General features: G+C 42.5%; 1 protein-coding gene across 1 annotated transcript in view; it reads left to right on the forward strand.

The window, feature by feature from the left end:
• The window catches only part of INSR (insulin receptor), a 215,166-nt gene that overhangs the window by 158,261 nt on the left and 38,145 nt on the right, over positions 1-18,760 (forward strand). The window contains exons 10-15 of the mRNA XM_077475532.1: positions 2,116-2,317; positions 2,567-2,841; positions 5,692-5,831; positions 5,921-6,080; positions 8,071-8,170; positions 11,846-11,913. Of these exons, the coding sequence (XP_077331658.1) occupies positions 2,116-2,317; positions 2,567-2,841; positions 5,692-5,831; positions 5,921-6,080; positions 8,071-8,170; positions 11,846-11,913 (945 nt within the window). The remainder of the gene's footprint in view (positions 1-2,115; positions 2,318-2,566; positions 2,842-5,691; positions 5,832-5,920; positions 6,081-8,070; positions 8,171-11,845; positions 11,914-18,760) is intronic.

An 18,760-nucleotide genomic window follows, 5' to 3' on the forward strand; every position in this document is an offset into this window, starting at 1 on the left:
ATGTTGACACGTCGCTCTCTCCGGCCGGAATGCCAGAGCCGCGCTGCGCGGCCACTTATATAGTGACAATGGGGCGGTGTCACATGGTATATGTCACATGGGTTGGTCACATGGGTTGATGTCACATGGGGACTATGACATCGTAAGGGGGCGGGGTCACCATGTGACCAACCCATGTGACATATACCATATGACACCGCCCCATTGTCACTATATAAGTGGCCGCACAGCGCGGCTCTGGCATTCCGGCCGGAGAGAGCGACGTGTCAACATCTCCTGGAGAAGAAGAAGAAGAAGAACAAGAAGAAGAACGGAAGGCGACCGGAAGGCGACAGCGGCGACAGAAGACCGGGCCACCACCTCTAAAAGAGCTATAAGAAGGCGCGGTGGCCCGGCAGAAGAACGGAAGGCGGCGGCGACAGAAGACCGGGCCACCGCCTGTAAAAGAGCTATAAGAAGGCGCGGTGGCCCGGCAGAAGAACTGAAGAGGGGGACAAGACCCCCGAAGTCGGGAGAAGAGGCCGGCGGCGGGGAGGAAGAAAGCCGGACTCCTCCGCTAGCAAAAGAGCTACAAGAAGATAGCGGAGGAGTCCGGCGAGAAGACCCCCGAAGACGGAAGACCCCCGGAGCTGTGCAATAAAATATTTTATCTCGTGTGTTGTGTTTTTTTTTTGGGTACTTTTATTTTACAGGTGAATGGGTAGGGGTACATTGTACCCCATACTCATTCACATAGGGTGGGGGGCCGGTATCCGGGGGCCCCCTTATTAAAGGGGGCTCCCGGATTCCGATAAGCCCCCCGCCCGCAGACCCCGACAACCAACGGCCAGGGTTGTCGGGAAGAGGCCCTTGTCCTCATCAACATGGGGACAAGGTGCTTTGGGGTGGGGGGGCCTCGAGGCCCCCCCCTTCCCCAAGGCACCCCCCATGTTGAGGGCACGCGGCCTGGTACGGCTCGGGAGGGGGGGCGCGCTCGCTCGCCCCCCTTTCCTGGCCGGCCGGGTAGCGTGCTCGGACAAGGGTCTGTTGTGGACTTTGGGGGGACCCCCACGCCGATTTTTTTCGGCGTTGGGGTTCCCCTTTAAGTACATTCCAGGCGGCGGAGCCCGCGACGTCTCCGTCGCGGGCCCCGCCTACCTGCACACGCGCTCAAAATGAGCGGACTGTTGCCTCGTGTGTGGGCGAGTCCGTTCATTTCAAAAGTTGCGCGGACTTAGTACGACGAACAAAGTTTGCCGTATTTGTCCGCTCAAAAAGTGCCGTGTGTGGGCGTGTTCGTTCATTCAAAAGTTTGAGCGGACTGTTTGACGAACTTAGTTTCGGCAGACAGTCCCCGCGTGTGTACGCGGCCTCAGTGTCACCAGGCCAGTGTATGCCAGCAACAGTGTTCCTTATACATACCACACCAGAGCAGTGTTGCCTCTGTGTGCTGACTGTACTAACCCTGGCTTGTTTATTGACCACATTTCTGCCTGTTACCTTGACTGATGCTTTGCCTGTTTGCTGATCATGTCTCTTCCTGCACCTGAACTGACTTATTGACTATCCTGCTGACTACATTTCTGCAAGATACCAATCCCAGCCATCTCCTCAGAATAACTGCACTCCTGGAACCACAGGAACTCTTTTGTTGCAACAAAGAAAATCACTTGATTCCCCCATCAACAAAGTGTTTATGGGGAATCCCTCCCGCGGAGCTTATGTGTTCTCCTGGTGGGGTGGGGGGAGCCATCCCTGCCAGGAGAACACACTGTGATTATTGCATGCAGCTATCAATCTACTTGGGTACAATCAGCCTGCCTCCTACAGGGTTCGAATCTTGACCGGTCCCTGGTGAACTGGCCAAGATTCGAACTGTCTTTAACCGGCTTTAGTCTCTTGGCTTATGACTAAAAACAAATGCTGTCAACCCTGAAAATCATGCACAGAGCATTTAATTGTGTTTACAAAATAGATGCTGTGTCTGACGTTTCCTTCTCTGTAGAAGCCTGGAAGAGGAAGTTTCCCTTTAGGAAATTGCATATAGAAACTGTCTTTGGTGCCAGTAAGCTTCTTATGTAAACTTGGGAGTTATTGTTATGCTGTTACAATTATTATTCACTCTCTAATTATCAGGGATAAAGCTGCCTTCAAGGACATCATCACCTCCTCAGGAAATAGATGACTCTGCTAAACATAATGGAACAGACACAGAAGATACGAATAAAGGGTGTTGTTCATGCCCCAAGAGTGATGCTCAAATCCAGAGTGAACATAATGACCTGGCTTTCCGGAAAACATTTGAGAACTATTTGCACAATGAAGTATTCATTTCAAGGTAAGGGTGAAAGTAAGATCCAACTATAACACTGTTTTCATACCTGAAAAAATGTGGCCTGGGAGGGCTTCACAATATAAAATTATTAAATTGAATGTTAAATTAGTGACCCTTGGAGGGCTTCACAATGTAATGTATATTGAATAGGGGTGACTTTAGCCTGGCTCTAAACGCTAGAGTGTACAGTGCACAATATATGAAAAGCAGTATTTTTTAGGAAAGTGTTTATTTTTCTTTCTACCATTATAGACCTTTTAGAAAGCGCCGCGATACTTTTGGTGTGGCAAATGGTACCTCATCTGATCAAGTGACACCCACCCCTCTCTCTAATGTCACCACAACTGGAGTTCCTGTTGCCCCCGAGCCAAAGAAGTTCTCTCAGAGGGTCTGGTTCAAGGAGTCATTTGTTATCTCCGACCTGCAGCATTTCACGGCCTATCGAATTGAGATCCATGCTTGCAACCATGAAGTTTTAGTGGGTTGTAGTGTTGCTGCCTACGTCACTGCCAGAACCATGCCAGAAGGTGAGCTGTGCACAGATTACACACTAAGCATGTATTAATTACTCAGAGGAGAGCATTATTGAAAATTAAAGCTGAATTTTGAGATAGGCAAATATTGTCCATTTCCATTATATAATGATTCAGCTGCTGTGTGTTGTTTAATACACTGTTATTGTGCTAGCTACATACAGTATGCTGTGCTGTGTCCTAAGATTCAATGGGCTGCAGTCTTCACCCGTTTTTTTGATGGGGTGCCTCAAAAAGTATGCTACAAAATTCAACAGTACCCAATGTGTAAAGGGAAAATGTTAGCCCACTTTCAGTACTCATGTCTATGAGGGCACAACACATTCACACTTAGGCATTTAATGTAAAGTAACAGGGTAAGGTTGGACCTTTCAGCTATCATACATCAAATTACTTGGCAATCTGACCCCAAAGACACAGGCCAACTAGTGGCCCTGGTAGAGAAGTTTCGCACAACTGAGGATTTTCTTTAGGATGCTGTTTCCAGATGTCTAGCCTCCAGGATCTAAAACACCACAGTCTGTGATGAGACCATTGCAGCTGCAAAGAATGGGAAACTAGGTTCTAAGGTCAAAGCAAACCCTGATGCAGACCTAAGAGGGGGACACTGTAGCTGCCAATGCCTAGCTGTGATTTTTCCACTGTTCCATGAAAACATGGAATGTGGACAAGCCAGATGTTTGTCCCTCGTCGCTAAGCTGACATGCACAGCACCTCAGAATGAGGCACACCAGAGGCAGTTATATGCCATTAGTGGCTGTTGTGAGGTTAAGGCTTTGCTAGAATCTGTCAGTTTGGTAACCCTGGTGTATGCTAGTCTGGTGGACTCCCAGAAACTACAAGTCCAGTTGATGAGATCATTTGTATCCATAGGAACACCAAGATCTATCCCAATGTTGTATTGTCCCTTAAGACCACTCACAGGAACCCAGGACCTGAAAGTGAGAATGATCAATTATTTAATGCACATCCATATATTGGTGCATGATTTCCCTTTCTTTTAGAACTTGCAGGGAAGTGTTAATAAGGCATGTGTGCACAAATCGGTGACCAATTCTCACACTCCTGAACCACTGAAACCTGAGTTCCTGATGAATGTGGTAGCAATAGCCCCTAGGGAGGTAGAGAGTTTTGTCCTGGATGAGTTGGCATGTGAAGTAGAGAAAGCCAATCCAGAGATAGACTTGCCAGATCTACCTCTATCTCAATATAATGCTAGGACAGTTCAGTTAAGTGATTCCATCATAAGTTGTGCCAGTGAGCAGCTAAAAGTCATTATTGGGGTAACCCAAGAGCTTGGAGCTGGCACAATTTCCCCACTTCTCCATGGAGAAATTACCTTTTGTATCAGGTGGATGAGGTTGAGGGTGCAAGAGTTGAACAACTTCTTGTACACAGCTGCACGGGCATACTGTTCTGGATCTGGCTCATTCACATGTTTTGGCGGGAAAAAGATTTGGGGGGGGGGGTATTTATTTCAGATGCTTAAAAAATGTGCAAACAGTGACCAGGCAGTGGAAAAAGTGAATAGAATTCTAGGATGCATTACTAGAGGGATCACCAGCAGGAGGAAGGAGGTCCTGATTCCCCTATATAGATCTTTAGTGAGACCTCATTTATAATACTGTGTGTCCAGTTCTGGAGACCTCACTTACAAAAAGATAGTAAGGTAGAATGAGTCCAGAGACGGGTAACAAAGATGGTAAACGGTCTTGGGGATAAAACATCTCAAGAGTGACTTCAGGAACTTAATATGTACAGTTTGGAGGAAAGAAGGCAAATGGGAGACATGATTGAAACCTTTAAATACATCAATGGGGTGAGTAGGTTCAGTAGGGCAGTTTTTTCAACATGAAAGCAAAATTAAGAACACGGGCACGTGACCTCAAACTTGAGTAAAGTTTAAAACTAATCTTATAAAGTATTATTTTACTGCAAAGGTAGTTAATGCTTGGCATAAACTTTCAGCAGAGGTAGTAAGACCGTCAACAGTAGATGGCTTCAAACCTGCTTGGGACAAACCTAGATCTATACTCCGATAAAAAGGTTAATGAAAAATCAAATGAAAAACAAAACATGTAGATAAAAAAGGGCAGACTCAATAGACCACTCTTTTTTTCTGCCGTCACTTTTCTATGCAATGCACCGTCTAATCTCTGCTGCCAGCATTCTGTAAAATTCTGCGAGAGGATGAAAAATAAGGTGGATTGGCTATGCTGGTGCATCAAACGGTACTGACATTGAGGGCCAAATGCACCCAGGGACAAATGCATGGAACAAAGACTGTAGTGAATTGGACTTTAAGGTGGCAGTTCAGGCTCATCACAGACTATGCCTCTCTCAAGTGGATGGCCCACAATGGTTCGTGAAATGCAAGAGTCGCGTGGTGGTTCCTGGCATCAAAAAATGTCAAATTTGCAGTGGAGCATTGACATGGAAGTCAGCTGGTATTACAGATGTATCTCCAGGGTTCACAGTCTGTTTGCCCACAATACTCAACCCCACATTTTTTGAAAGGGTACAGATGGGGGTGTGTATGTAACATAGTACCTGTACTATTGTATTTGATGGGATGTATTGTATATGGCTCCATGATTAAAAAAAATAAACTTTAGGGTTGGTTTCACTGGGAATCCTCACAAGCAGGCTGAGGTTGTTTCCCAAGCCTGTGGACCATGTTTGTTTTTTTCCCTTGACAAGCCTGCTGATTAAGCTCAGATGGAGCAAGTTGTGTTGGTCAGTTAGTGCCTAATTCCGACCAATATATATCCTATCTTTGGGGAATTGTGCTGACTAATATTGAAGGTTTTTTGTTTTGCACTAATGCGTACTGTCTCTCCACAGCAAAGGCAGATAATATTGAGGAGCCAGTTACTTCTGAATATATAGAACCCTACGTTCACATCATGTGGAAGGAGCCAAAAAATCCTAATGGCTTAACCATTTTGTATGAAGTACAATACTCCCGTGTTGGAGACACTCAGGTAAGTTTTCCATTGTTTACCTTGTGTTGCACATGTTTTAACATCATGTCTGTATTAAAATATAATGTTCTTTTACCTATGTCTTGTAGGAGGTTAATGAATGTGTGTCCCAGAAACAGTACCTTCTGGAAAAGAGAGCAAAGCTGCGCTCACTTTTGCCTGGAAACTACAGTGTGAGAGTCCGAGCAACTTCACTGGCTGGCAATGGATCCTGGACACAAACCACGTATTTTCATGTGCCAGACCAACGTGAGTATCCAAACACCTTAGAAATACAAGGGTTAGCAAATATATCATGTGATCTGCTGTACATTGGTTTACCAAAATCTTTTTCATGTTAGGTCAAGATCGGGATCCCCTCCTTTCCTCCCCTTATCCTAAGGCTTTTTATTTCCCCTCTTTCTACTCTTTCTACTTTTCTACTCAACTTTTTTAGTAAAGTAACACATTCTAAATTGTTGACATTTTTTCAATATGTTTATATAATGGATATGTCTAGTTTCAGGTCTCTTGTGCATTTACTGTATGACATGTATTACACATACTGGACTTATCTCCTCTGGACCTTATTGCTGCTTTTGTATTATTTGAGTAAACATATTAAACAAAATAATAATGTAAATTTTAGGAGGAGCTTTACATGTTTGCCATGACTGGTTCTATATCAATGGCTGCAAAGTATGGCCCAGCCTGTTTATGGCTTCTGCTGTTGGAGTCTTACAAAAATCTGAGAATATGAGCTATTTGTAGTTTTAGCATGTCTTTTTCCGCAAAGAAAAAAAATTACCAGACAATGTTTAAAGTAACCTGTGCCTAGATTATGCATGCAAGTAGTTACATATTCTGAACAAGCCGTAAAAGTACTTTTACATTTACATATGCAGCTTTGTGGAGAAATTTATTTTCAAAGTTCACAACAAAGGCACAGAAAACTCATCCTTTTTCTATAGCAAATCTTGACAGCCTGCCAGCCCTCTAGTATAAACCATCTGCAACAAGCTGTTAAAAGCTAACCGAAACCTAATTTTAGAGTCTTTGTTATGAATCTTTGAGATCTGTTAATACACTTTGAGAATTAATTACTTCATATTAGAAGCAGCTAGATTGGCCAGGGGGTGGGTTGATTATATTCTGCTTTTTAATAATATGGAAATTGTTTAAAGGCTAAGTTCACCTTTTTAACATATTCCATGTTTTACCTATTTTTAGGATGTAACATGTTCCAGCACCCTCCGAGCCCCCTCTTTCCCTGTGATAGCAGGTGGGGATTCTTCTCACACATATTTGCTGTCATCCTAAAAATTGGCAGACATAGCCCCGCACAGCCGTGTCATCCCTTTACAGGGATCTGTGAATGAATAAACAGGTCTGAATGGACTACCAGTGAGCTGATCAGCCTACTCATAGTCCACTCACTCTTCCTCTAGTTTTCTAACTGAAGGAGTGAGTGTGCAGGAGCCTGATATTGCACAGGTGCAATGCTTTGCAGGCTCCTGTAGAAAAAAATATTAAATGCACAATTTAATTTTTTATTTTTTGCAAAAATATGTGCATTGTTTATTTTCTCCTTAAAGGTGAATTTATAATGTATTGTCTATAGTCTGGGCACAGGTGCACTTAAACTTAGTAAATGGTTTTATATAAAAGTGGTAATAAACGCAAAACCAAAAATGTAATGAATTTCAGCTTACCAATGATTAGATGTGGGGGCTGCATTCGTTTTTCACCTGGTGATCTGACCAATAACACACCTATTGTATTAGAGTGCCCCCTCTGTGGCTGAAGAAGCACAGGGGGCAACTTTGGACAGCAGCATTGTCAGTCTGGGGGAGGGTAGTGCTAAATGTGCTAGCAGATTTAGATACACTAAAAAATTGAAGCCAAAATCCAGCCTAATATTTATAATCAGTTACAGAAACCGTTTTGTTACTTTTTGGCATAAGAGTTTTACATAAGGAAATGCACCATTGTCATTAGTAAATGATTTGTCTTGTCCCTCTTACTGATAAAATCTGCAAGAGAGCCTGTTTTGCCAAATAATTTAACTTTCTGGCCAGATCAGCAGATTAAAATTAAGGAAAAATGGCTTAAAAAGGAAAATGAATGCAGCCACCACATCTAAGAATTGGTAAGCTACAATATAAATGTTTGCTTTTGGGATTAATACCGCTTTAATGTTATTCATTTATCTCTATACTTTAAATATTGGTTTCATTATTTTCCATATTTTTTTTTTCAGACACACCCCCAAGTAGCATACTGAAGATTCTTGTTGGCCCAGTCATCATACTTGTTATTTTCATCATCGTCCTGACTGTCTGCATGATACAGAAAAAGAAGTAAGTGAGAATTTTCTTTTAATATACATTTTTGTGCCATGCAGGATTCATTATATTAGATATGTTTGTCCTGATGACAATTTAAAAGCAGTGATCATTAGGTCTGACAAACTCCAAACTGTATGAATTGAATGGGGAAGTCATACTGAACACATTGCATTACCATTTTCCTGAAATGCACAAGTTGGTAACCGGGATGGTCACATTAAAATATTAAATCCCTAATGGACAAAACACAGCAAGCTTAAGATACAATTTGACACAAAGCACAATCAGTTGGGAACCAAACACGCCTGAATTACAAGGTCCAAATGGCTAACAGGACACTATAGACTACCCAAGGGAGATGTGCATAGGATCCATATTGTGTTTATTCAACAAATTGCAATTTCCTTCTGATAAATGATAATGTTGGTTGTCGGTTTGTGAAAATGTGCCAAGTGGTAATCTAGATGTACTGTATTTAGGATAATTAGCAGTAAGGGTGTGTCCACTGAAACATAATATTATAATCCCCGGCCCCCTTTAGCATGCCCCTGAAACACTTTGATTGTAGTTAAATCTGCAATGCCCTCTCAAATCCAGTGACACGGGGGCCGTGTCCTGCTATCTGTGTCAATGGACTCAGGAGTGCACCCGCACAGGTGCCCCCTTGGAAAGCTTCTCTCAGATGGGGCATGCAAGAAGAGGAGGAGCCAGGGACGCCGCAAAACCTTGCACAGAGGCAGTAAATATAACATGTTTGTTATTTTTAAAATAAAAAAAAACTAACCTTTACAATCACTTTAACACCCCTGTAATGTTTGCGGTCTGTGCCCCTGTTCAGAAGATTTCACCTCACTTTCTGTTCCTGTGACAATTGGTTTTTGAAAATTTAAGGTTGTTGTGGAAATTTCCTTCCTTATGGGTAGATTTTCTCTCGCTTCCTGTCATCTCCCTACGTTTGTAAGTATGAATTGTATGCAAGTTGGGTGTTTGTAACTCAGGGATTGCCTATATTTGTCTGTCTTATAATTTTTGTGCTGTACATACATATCTTCTTGCACTGGTTTTCTTGTCTTTGAACTGTGTGCTTCCCTTAAAACGTGGTGGCAGCTACTGTGCTGTATGTGTAAACGGTTAACTGTTCTCTTAATCTTCTCTAGTGACAATCACTCTCAATATGCTGGTACCTCGTTTGTTGTCCCAGAGCAGGGAAATCTATGCACAGATCCCAATCTGATAGTGTAATTGTTTCAAGAGGAAAGAAAAAAAGAAAGAAAATCAAACTATATAGGCCAAACACAGAGTATAGAGACCATATATAAAATCATAAAGTTTTCTTTCTCAATTTATACAGTACGGATGTTGGCCATGAGCGTCACATTTATGTTTCTTCTGTTAGAAGGGGAAATCCAACATTTTTGCATTTTCACAGAGAATGGAGGTTAGAGGACCTTTTTCATCTGGGAAACCTGCTCAGGTGACAGCTGTGTAAGCGACAATATCTTACTTTCTGCTGTGTCTCAGACAGGAGGTGAAGAGAAATAAATGGGACATAGCCAAAGGAAATACCTGATGGGAATCTTTAACCTTTTGCCGACCAGCGGCATTTATTATACTGCAGCAGGTCGGCTCTCCTGCGCAAATCACCGTAGGTGTACATCGGTCTGTGTAGAGAGGCTAGCACGCATGCCTCCGGGTCTCGCGGACTCGATGCCTGCCGGCACCTTGCGATCAATGTGTACAGAAGCAGAACGGGGAACTGCTTATGTAAACAAGGCAATTCCCCATTCTGCCTAGTGACATGTCAGAGATCTTTTGTTCCCAGTCATCGGGAACAGCGATCTCTGTCATGTCCTTGGTAGCCCAGCCCCCTACAGTGGGAACACTGTTAACTCCTTCCCTGCCAGTGACATTTAAACAGTAATCGGTGGCAATTTTTAGCTCTGATCGCTGTATAAATGTCACTGGTCCCAAAAAAGTGTCAAGTGTCTGATCAGTCCCACTAAAAATCGCAGATCACTGCCATTACTAGTAAAAAAATAAAAAATAAATGTATAATAAAAATGCCATAAATCAATTCCCTATTTTGTAGACGCTATAACTTTTGCGCAATCCAAACCAATCAGTATACGTTTTTTTTTTTTTGCCCAAAAATATGTAGAATACATATTAGCCTAAACTGATGATTTTTTTAAATATATTTATTTGTGATATTTATTATAGCAAAAGGTAAAACATATATATATTTTTTTTTTCAAAATTGATGTTTTTTTTGTTTATAGCGCAAAAAATAGAAACCGCAGAGATGGTCAAATACCACCAAAAAATAGCTCTATTTGTGGGAAAAAAAAGGACATCAATTTTGTTTGGGTACAGCATTGCATGACCATGCAATTGGCACTTAAAGCGACGCAGTGCCGTATCGCAAAAAAAGGCCTGGTCATTAAGGGGGCAAATCCTTCCAGGGCTGAAGTGGCTAACAATCCCTACTCAAACGAAAATAAAAAAGTTTCCCTTTACATACATGTTAAAAATAACTGATAATTTTGGAAACTGGAAAAATTCAAAGCTCAGTCCCTTCAGAAGGTCTTTGAAAGGAACATATCTGTAAAATCTATAAAAAGTATATATTAGGAACTTGTATCATTTTATCTATGTTCCCTTTATTAATTTGATTGAATTTATACTCCTTGACCTATCTGACAAATGTTTTTTTTTTTTTTTTTTTTTTTTTACGATTTAAACAGGAAAGGGCTGTAAAATTGCAAGCATTTCAGGAGAAAGATAAGCATTTCAGGGCTCTCGATATGTTTTTTAATCAGTCACTCAGGGATTTTTATTTAGTGAGTATAGATCAAATAAAGTAAATTTTGTTGAACCTAGTTTAGGTAGAAGACAAAGGAGCTGCCCAATGTAGAGATCAGAGTCCCCTTGCCCCAAAGCTGTGCAGTTACAAAAGTCTTATATACTACTCTGGCTCTTACGCAAGTGCACTCACAGCTAGTACTTCACCCTCTCTGTTGGCAGGGTCTGCTTTGATTACAGATTTTAGGATGCTAGTGTGCAATTGTAGTGACAAAGGTCCGAAGTATTAATGAGCGATGCTGAAAGGTATTAATTTGGTTTACAAGGTGGTACAGAAGTAAGAACAATATAAAAGGACATGAAATAAAATATAATACAGCGAATAGTTCCAAGAGCATATTAATAGGAGTGTGTGGTACAACAAAATAGAGAGAAAGGGACCACGATAAGGGACATAATGTAATTGGTGTACATAAAAGTGGATATTTAATTTCTTTCGCCCCCTCCTGGCAACCCTTTAATGGTGTCTTAATGCCTAGATTTGGAACAGATTTTATAATCACATGATCAATTTGATTTCCTCTTAGTGGTCAGTTGCCTGTTCCGCTGATGATTGGAGACCTGGAGCTGTCTATGCTGGGAGTGTGTGCTCAGCACCGAGACCTCCGCTGCCATGGACACAATTGCGTAGTGTGTGCCTGTTAAGGCCCACCCTTCTTGCCACTGCACATGTGTTAAATGGTCAGCAAGGAGGTTAAACCTAAGATGTAAAATACATACAAATGTTAAAATGGTCAAGCTCATCAAATACATTGATTTTGTAGAATCTTCTGCAGTTACCATATGTACGTCACCTAAAAAATGTTTTTGTGTATTGTTTTATAGAGATGCAGAAGGCCCAACAGGACCACTATATGCTTCATCTAATCCAGAATATCTAAGCGCAAGTGAAGGTAAATGCTTGTAACACTTCAAAATAATTGTTTGTATGAACCAATTGCAGGTCCTAGGATGGCATTTTTGTAGTATTTAATATAAAGTATAAATTAAGTTTTGTGTTGATATTTTGACAGCTATGTGTCACCAAATTTGTGTAAATTATTGTTTTGCCAATACAGGTCCCTCATAGTTTCTCCGCAAGGAACACCACTAGCTTTTTCTTCTTTTTTATGGAGAGCTTATAACTTTTTGTTGATCTACATTCTGCCAGCTTCTGAAATGTGCAGGGGCTACAACCGTAATACATCTTTTCCTTGAAATTAAAATTTTTAAACATACCCAAACTGACCCTGAGATGTGTGTACACAGTTTGACATGTCAAGGGAGCCCCAAAATCAAGGGCACATTTTAATGCAGTTATGTACTCCCATCTAGGAGTTGTTGCTTGACCCTTCCACCTTCTACACCTCACCACATCGACTGCTCCTCATATTGATGTCAGTGAAGCATGGGAGATGGGCCCAAGCACTAATTTTCTAGATCAGACATCACTAAATGGCAGACCCCGGTCTGGGTCCCAGTCCCATTAGGACCCGCCACAGTCATGCCATTTAGGAGTTGGTTCTTCCCCTCAGTCGTGCTAGAGCTGTCATCTTCGCAGAGCTGACATCGGGAGGCAGCACAGTGCTATCTGTCCAGAACTATCCTACCTCCTAATGTCAGCTTTAGACCTGCTGTACCTCTTGACCTCTGCCCTGTGTAAGGTAGGACAGGGAAGAGAACTTCTGGGGGGAGTGGCTAGGATGTAAGGGGGAAGGACACTGAGAGCAGGAGCTCCGACGTGCCTTCCAGTAGTGTTTAGTTGAACCTCTTTCCCTTCGGGCTGAGGAGGGTGCCTGCAGTTGCTGGTTCTTGTTGCTGGTGGATTGCTGTGGCCTCGGATCAGGTGTGCTCTGGGAGTGGTCGGGTGTCCCTAGTTCTTCTCCTGCAGCTTCCAGGCTTCTCTGAGCCTCCTTGTGGGTAGAGCTGCGTGGATCCAGGCAAGCCAAGCTCCGAATGGAGCATTAGCAGAGATTTTTTATCTCAATGCTGCCTTTGAAGTGTCTCCAAATCCCTACACTAGCAGACCTGGCCCCAGGTAAGCCACGTGCTGCTTGAGCACCAGTCAGTACTCCCGCAGCGGGTTGCCACCTGTCCAGGATTCACCCGGACAGTTCGGGTTTTGAATCATGTGTCCAGGTTTCCGTCCACTTGAAACCTGGACACAATATTCAGGCAGTAATGTAGCTCAGAGCAGTGCTTGATAGGAGGGTGAGGGGGCACTATACAAGCCACATTACTATTCTCCATGGAGCGCCCAAAGGTGTCCTAGGTCTTTTACAATCCTTTACAGAATGCAAAAAAAAATTTTTTTTGCTGTGTGCCACTAAAGTGTTGGGGTTTGGCTTGAAGCAAAAGTGGCAACCCTACTCCCGCTCCTCTCCTTCAGTGGCCATATCAGCCACAAAGTCTCCCCATGCAGCTATGTCTGTTAGTACACAGACAACTGCAGGAGAGGGATTGGAGACTGCTCCCTCCAGTATGGACATCCTGGCAGTGGCATTAAACGAGCAGAGTTTACAGACCAACTTTGAATTACCCTACTGGAACTCACAGATATGCCATATACATTTGTTGTAGAACAAGCACATAGAATCTCCCCTATATCTCCTTAACCAGCCCCTCCCCCCATGCCCTAAGCAAAAAAAGGTGGGGGGGGGGGGGAGTTAAATACTACTACATTCGGCAGTAAATTGCATACCTGTTTAGTGTCCTTACTAATGCAGACTTGCTTATAATTAGTACGTTCTCCGTGACTGATTAAAGAAGCTATAAAAATATTACAGGGGGGACAGAGACCCCCTGAAAGAAATCACGGGTGGACCAAGCTGCTTTATAAAGGATATCATTTTATTATGCAAAATACAAAAAACACTAAAATTGGATACCCATCACCAACACCGAGGTTATATTAAAATTAAGACAACGTTGTCCATTTTAAGAGCAGCTGCGTCATACCACGCGCGCGCACACACACACACACACACACACACACACACACACACACATATATTATCCAATTGTTAATGAATTAAAGTGCAGTTCCTAATACTGGACTAGTCTACAAGTCCCGGTGACAAACACCATAATGAAATATGTCCATTCTGCCACTATATTCACTAATAGGACCCCTTCTTGATGGGCAACAAATGGATAAAAGATAATTGGTTGACACTTGTGGTATTCCCTGAAGTGACATAGTTATCTGGAGCATGAACCAATTGCAGACTGGTGTTAAGTCAGATGTAAATAGGTGGCATATAGCCACAGTATGTAAACAGCCCAAAGAGCCAAGTAAACAATTGTACAAATATTTCTATGTGAATTTAATAACACATGGGATTCCACTGTTGAACAGTACATAGATAGTCCCTGTATTGCAGAGAAGACTATTGCAGGCTGGGATCAAATAGAGCCTTTAAAGGACCATTTTTCCGCTCACCCGACCGCACCGAGGCAGTAGTGTCACACTCCGGGCATACACAGCTAGCCAAAAGTTGCGTAGTATCGTCCGATGCACCTTGTGACCATACAGGGTCTGTTGAGCTGCAGTGAATAGCCACTGTCAGGCTATCACGATATCCTCAGATGAGTTCGTTCCTGCTGGCTTCAACTGGTCAACTGGGCATGGTGTAATACGTAATCCGTGACGCAGGAAACCTCTGTCGTGGTGTAAACTCCGACATGTTTCACCAGATAGCACTGTTTTTTTTCAAGGATAGGAGGGACATAAAGTGTAGGTCTATTTATACTGTGTTGGTACATGCCATATTAATTGGGAAGTTGCACTATACAGATCCACCACTAGATGTCACACTTCCAAATCAAACACCACATTTATTTTTCTTTGTTGCTAGTCAGAGGCACTCAAACAGGCATAAAATCACTGACATATGATCACTTATAATTACAGCACTAGTGCATTAGGATAAAGGGTTATAGGGGTAGATTGAGTCGAAATAACAAGTCAACTAAAGAGTATACAAATTAAGGAAAGTCAACCGTATGAAGAAGTTTTAAAAAAAAAACTGATGAATAGAGATTAATTTAACCACTTTCAGACCGGACCATTTTATTGGCTTAAGACCAGACCACTTTTTGAGATTCTGCACTGCATCGCTTTAACTGACAATTGCGCGGTCGTGCGACGTGGCTCCCAAACAAAATTGACATCCTTTTTTTCCCACAAATAGAGCTTTCTTTTGGCGGTATTTGATCACCCCTGCAGTTTTTATTTTTTGCGCTATAAAAAAAAGCGTAAATTTGGGAAAAAAAGCATTATTTTTTACTTTTTGCTATACTAAATATCCCCCAAAAATATAAAATATAAAAATCTTTTTTCCTCAGTTTAGGCGGATACGTATTCTTCTACATATCTTTGGTAAAAAAATCCCAATAAGCGATTATTGATTGGTTTGCGCAAAATTTGTAGCGTTTACAAAATAGGGGATAGTTTTATGGCATTTTTATAAATTTTTTTTTTTTTTACTTGTAATGGCGGCGATCAGCGATTTTTATAATAAAGTAAATTTGATGCGATTATAATGAGTCATGCAGCAGTCAAATAGCAGAAAATCGCAGAGATTAGCCAAAAATCGCATATGAGTATATATACACAATAGAGATTATATAGGTATCTTTGGACAGAGATCATGATTAATAGTATATAAAGTAGTCACCTAGTCACATTTTAGACCCATACTGCCTCAATTTTGGCTATATACCTATTCTCATTCAAGGAAGGGCTGAAGACTGCATTCTGTGCTCAAGCCCTGAGGCGAAAGTGTTTATAATTTAAAGATCCACATCTTCTCTTTCTGGAGTAAAATAGTGTCGACGTCTCCTCTGCATTTCAGTAAATTAAGGATATAAATCCCATGTGCAAGTGGGGACATATCTTCTCTTTTTTGTTTATTGTCCTCCCTACTTGCGTTCTTAATACTTAATTCTTAATACTTCTTCGATGCAAACTCTGAGTCGTCTCTTGGTTTTATCAATGTAGTATTTTTTATACGGACACTCCAGCATGTATATCACTCAGGGCTGAGGAACTGAGGTTCCACAGTTGATAAAGTTCTTAATTTGAAACAAATTATTCCGAGTCGCATTGGTGAAAGTCATGTTTTTTTCCTACATTACTTCAGGGAATACCACAAGTGTCAATCGATTCTCTTTTATCCATTCATACCCCATCAAGGGTAATGAATATAGTGGCAGGATGGACAGATTTCATTATGGAGTTTGTCACCGGGACTTGTAGACTAGTCTAGTATTAGGAACTGCACTTTAATTCATTAACAATTAGTTAATCAGTGTGTGTGTGCAGTCAGTGTGACGCAGCTGCTCTTAAAGTGGTAGTAAACCCGCTAATGTATTTTTTTTTTTTTTACCACCTGCAAAGCAAAAGGCATAATGAGCTAGTATGCACCGCATGCTAGCTCATTATGAAATACTTACCTTAGAACGAGGCCCCGACATCTGGCCCGATCCACGCCCAGGGAGCTGACATGCTCCCTCTGCGTTTCTTCCGGGTATCGCGGCTCCGGCGCTGTGAGTGGCCGGAGGCGCGATATCGTCACTCCCGCGCATGCGCGTGGGAGATTTCATCACGGCCGGTCGGCCACTGCCAGATTTTAAGCAGAGTATCTCATCTCTCCCTTCGGATTTTCACCCTGGAGACTTATCTGTGCTTTTGGATCAGGTAGTTTAGGTTGGTTGTCCTATGGGGAAAGAGAGGCATTTGTCCTATTACCTCAGAGGAGGTCTTGATGGCCATACGTTCTTTAACAATTGAATTTTGCAAAACACAGGGTGATTTTTTTTTTTTTTAGGTCAGATTTTAATTTACGTAGACTTTTTACAAATTTTCATACTCAGCACTCAAATGAAGGATTTAGAACTGTCGCTTCTTTAGATATTGAGAAGGCCTTCGACACTATTGAATGGCCTTTTCTACGGGAAGTCCTTAGAAGGAAGGGATTTCCATTAGTGTTTTTCTTGGTTACAGGTTCTTTTTCGAAATTCCATGTCAGCTCCTATTCAGTTATTTCAGTTATACAGGGGTACTCAGCAGGGCTGCCCTCTTTTTCTTTGGCTATCTTTGGGGGATAGGGGGTTGTGGATTGCAATGGCAGTGTCCTCCACCGCCTGAGGCAGTGGCAAGGGAGTGGGGGGTGTGGATTGGCATTGTGTCTGCCACCCAGTCACTTTAGCCGCCCTGAGCTGGTTTGAGAAGATGGAGGGGTGTTTGTGTCTGCCATCTTGAGCTGGTCTGCTGAGGCTGCATTGATGGGCACCAACTCACACTGGTGAGCCTGCACTGATTGGCACTGGTGAATTTGTGCAATAAAATCCGACCATCCGGTCCTACATCTAAAGGACATAGCTTTGGAAACCTGACATAAATGAACCATATAGTGAGGAAATCTGCCCTTTCTTGGATGTTGATACCAAATGTGTAAGCACTATAGTGGGGTTAGTTCCCATTTAGACAGCCTAGATCAGTGATGGTGAACCGTGGCACCCCAGATGTTTTGGAACTACATTTCCCATGATGCTCATGCACTCTGCAGTGTAGTTGAGCATCGTGATAAATGTATTTCCGAAACATCTGGGGTGCCAAGGTTCGCCATCACTGGCCTAGATTGTGCAGCAAAAGCATACCTGCATTGTAAATATTGGAAGAATAGATTCTTTGGCAAGCCATATTCCTTTCTGAGATTGAAAGTCTTTCAATTAGGGCTGAAAAAACTAATAGATCAATCGACAACTAATCTATTCTCATGATCGAATAATCGGCCAGCCGATTAATTGGCCTGCATGAAGAATGCATTATTTGTTTACATATCAGGAAATACAGTGGAGCACACATACATCTCAGTACACCCTCCATACACATCAGAAGACACAGTGCAGCACACATACATCTCAGTACACCGTTCATACATGTCAGTAAGTGCCTGAGAACTTGTGAGTGTGTGAGGAGCGATGCATCATGGGACATGTAGTCCTGGGTAGGAAGTGAGTGGTTCTAAAGGCAGAATTTTTTTTTTTTTACTTTGCTATAAGGGCACCCTATATTATACTTTGCAGTTTGCTATTGGGGCACTCCGAAGGCAGGAGGAACCAGAAGGGTTGCTGGGCAACCCCAGAATAGGAGAATTAGGGCTTCTCTGCGTTTAACCACTTCAATACATGGCATTTATACACCTTCCTGCCCAGACCAATTTTCAGCTTTCAGCGCTGTCGCACTTTGAATGACAATTGCACGTTCATGCTACACTGTACCCAAACTAAATTATTAGGTAAATTATTAGGTACAGGTAAGAGGGCTATATCGTGGCTATGAAGGACAGAAGGGGAGGCCGGGGGGTGATGTGAAGTGGGGCCAGAGACCATGTGAAGGGGGGATGTGATATAAAAGGTGGAGTGAGGACAGGAATATGAAGGGAGCCTGGGGATTGCAATGTGAAGGGGGTTCTTCAAAGGGGGTGGGGTGAGGTCAGGAATGTATGGGGGGGGGGTGATATGAATGGTTCCTGGGGACTGCAATGTAGAGCGAGGTTCTATAAAGGGGGGTGAGGACACGAATCTGAAGGGGGACTTAGGACTGTAATATGAAGGGGGGTTGAGAACACTGCTGTGAAGTGGGGGACTGTGATGTAAATTGGTGATGTGAAGGGGGTCTGTGATATAATGGAGTGGGGTTGTAATGTGAAGGGGAACTGAAAACAGTACTGTGGGGGTGTGAAGTAAAGCAGA

This window comes from Lithobates pipiens, unplaced genomic scaffold (genome assembly GCF_037356315.1).
Source record: "Lithobates pipiens isolate NorthernLeopardFrog02 unplaced genomic scaffold, aLitPip1_a1.2 Scaffold_13, whole genome shotgun sequence".
Taxonomy (NCBI): Eukaryota; Metazoa; Chordata; class Amphibia; order Anura; family Ranidae; genus Lithobates; species Lithobates pipiens.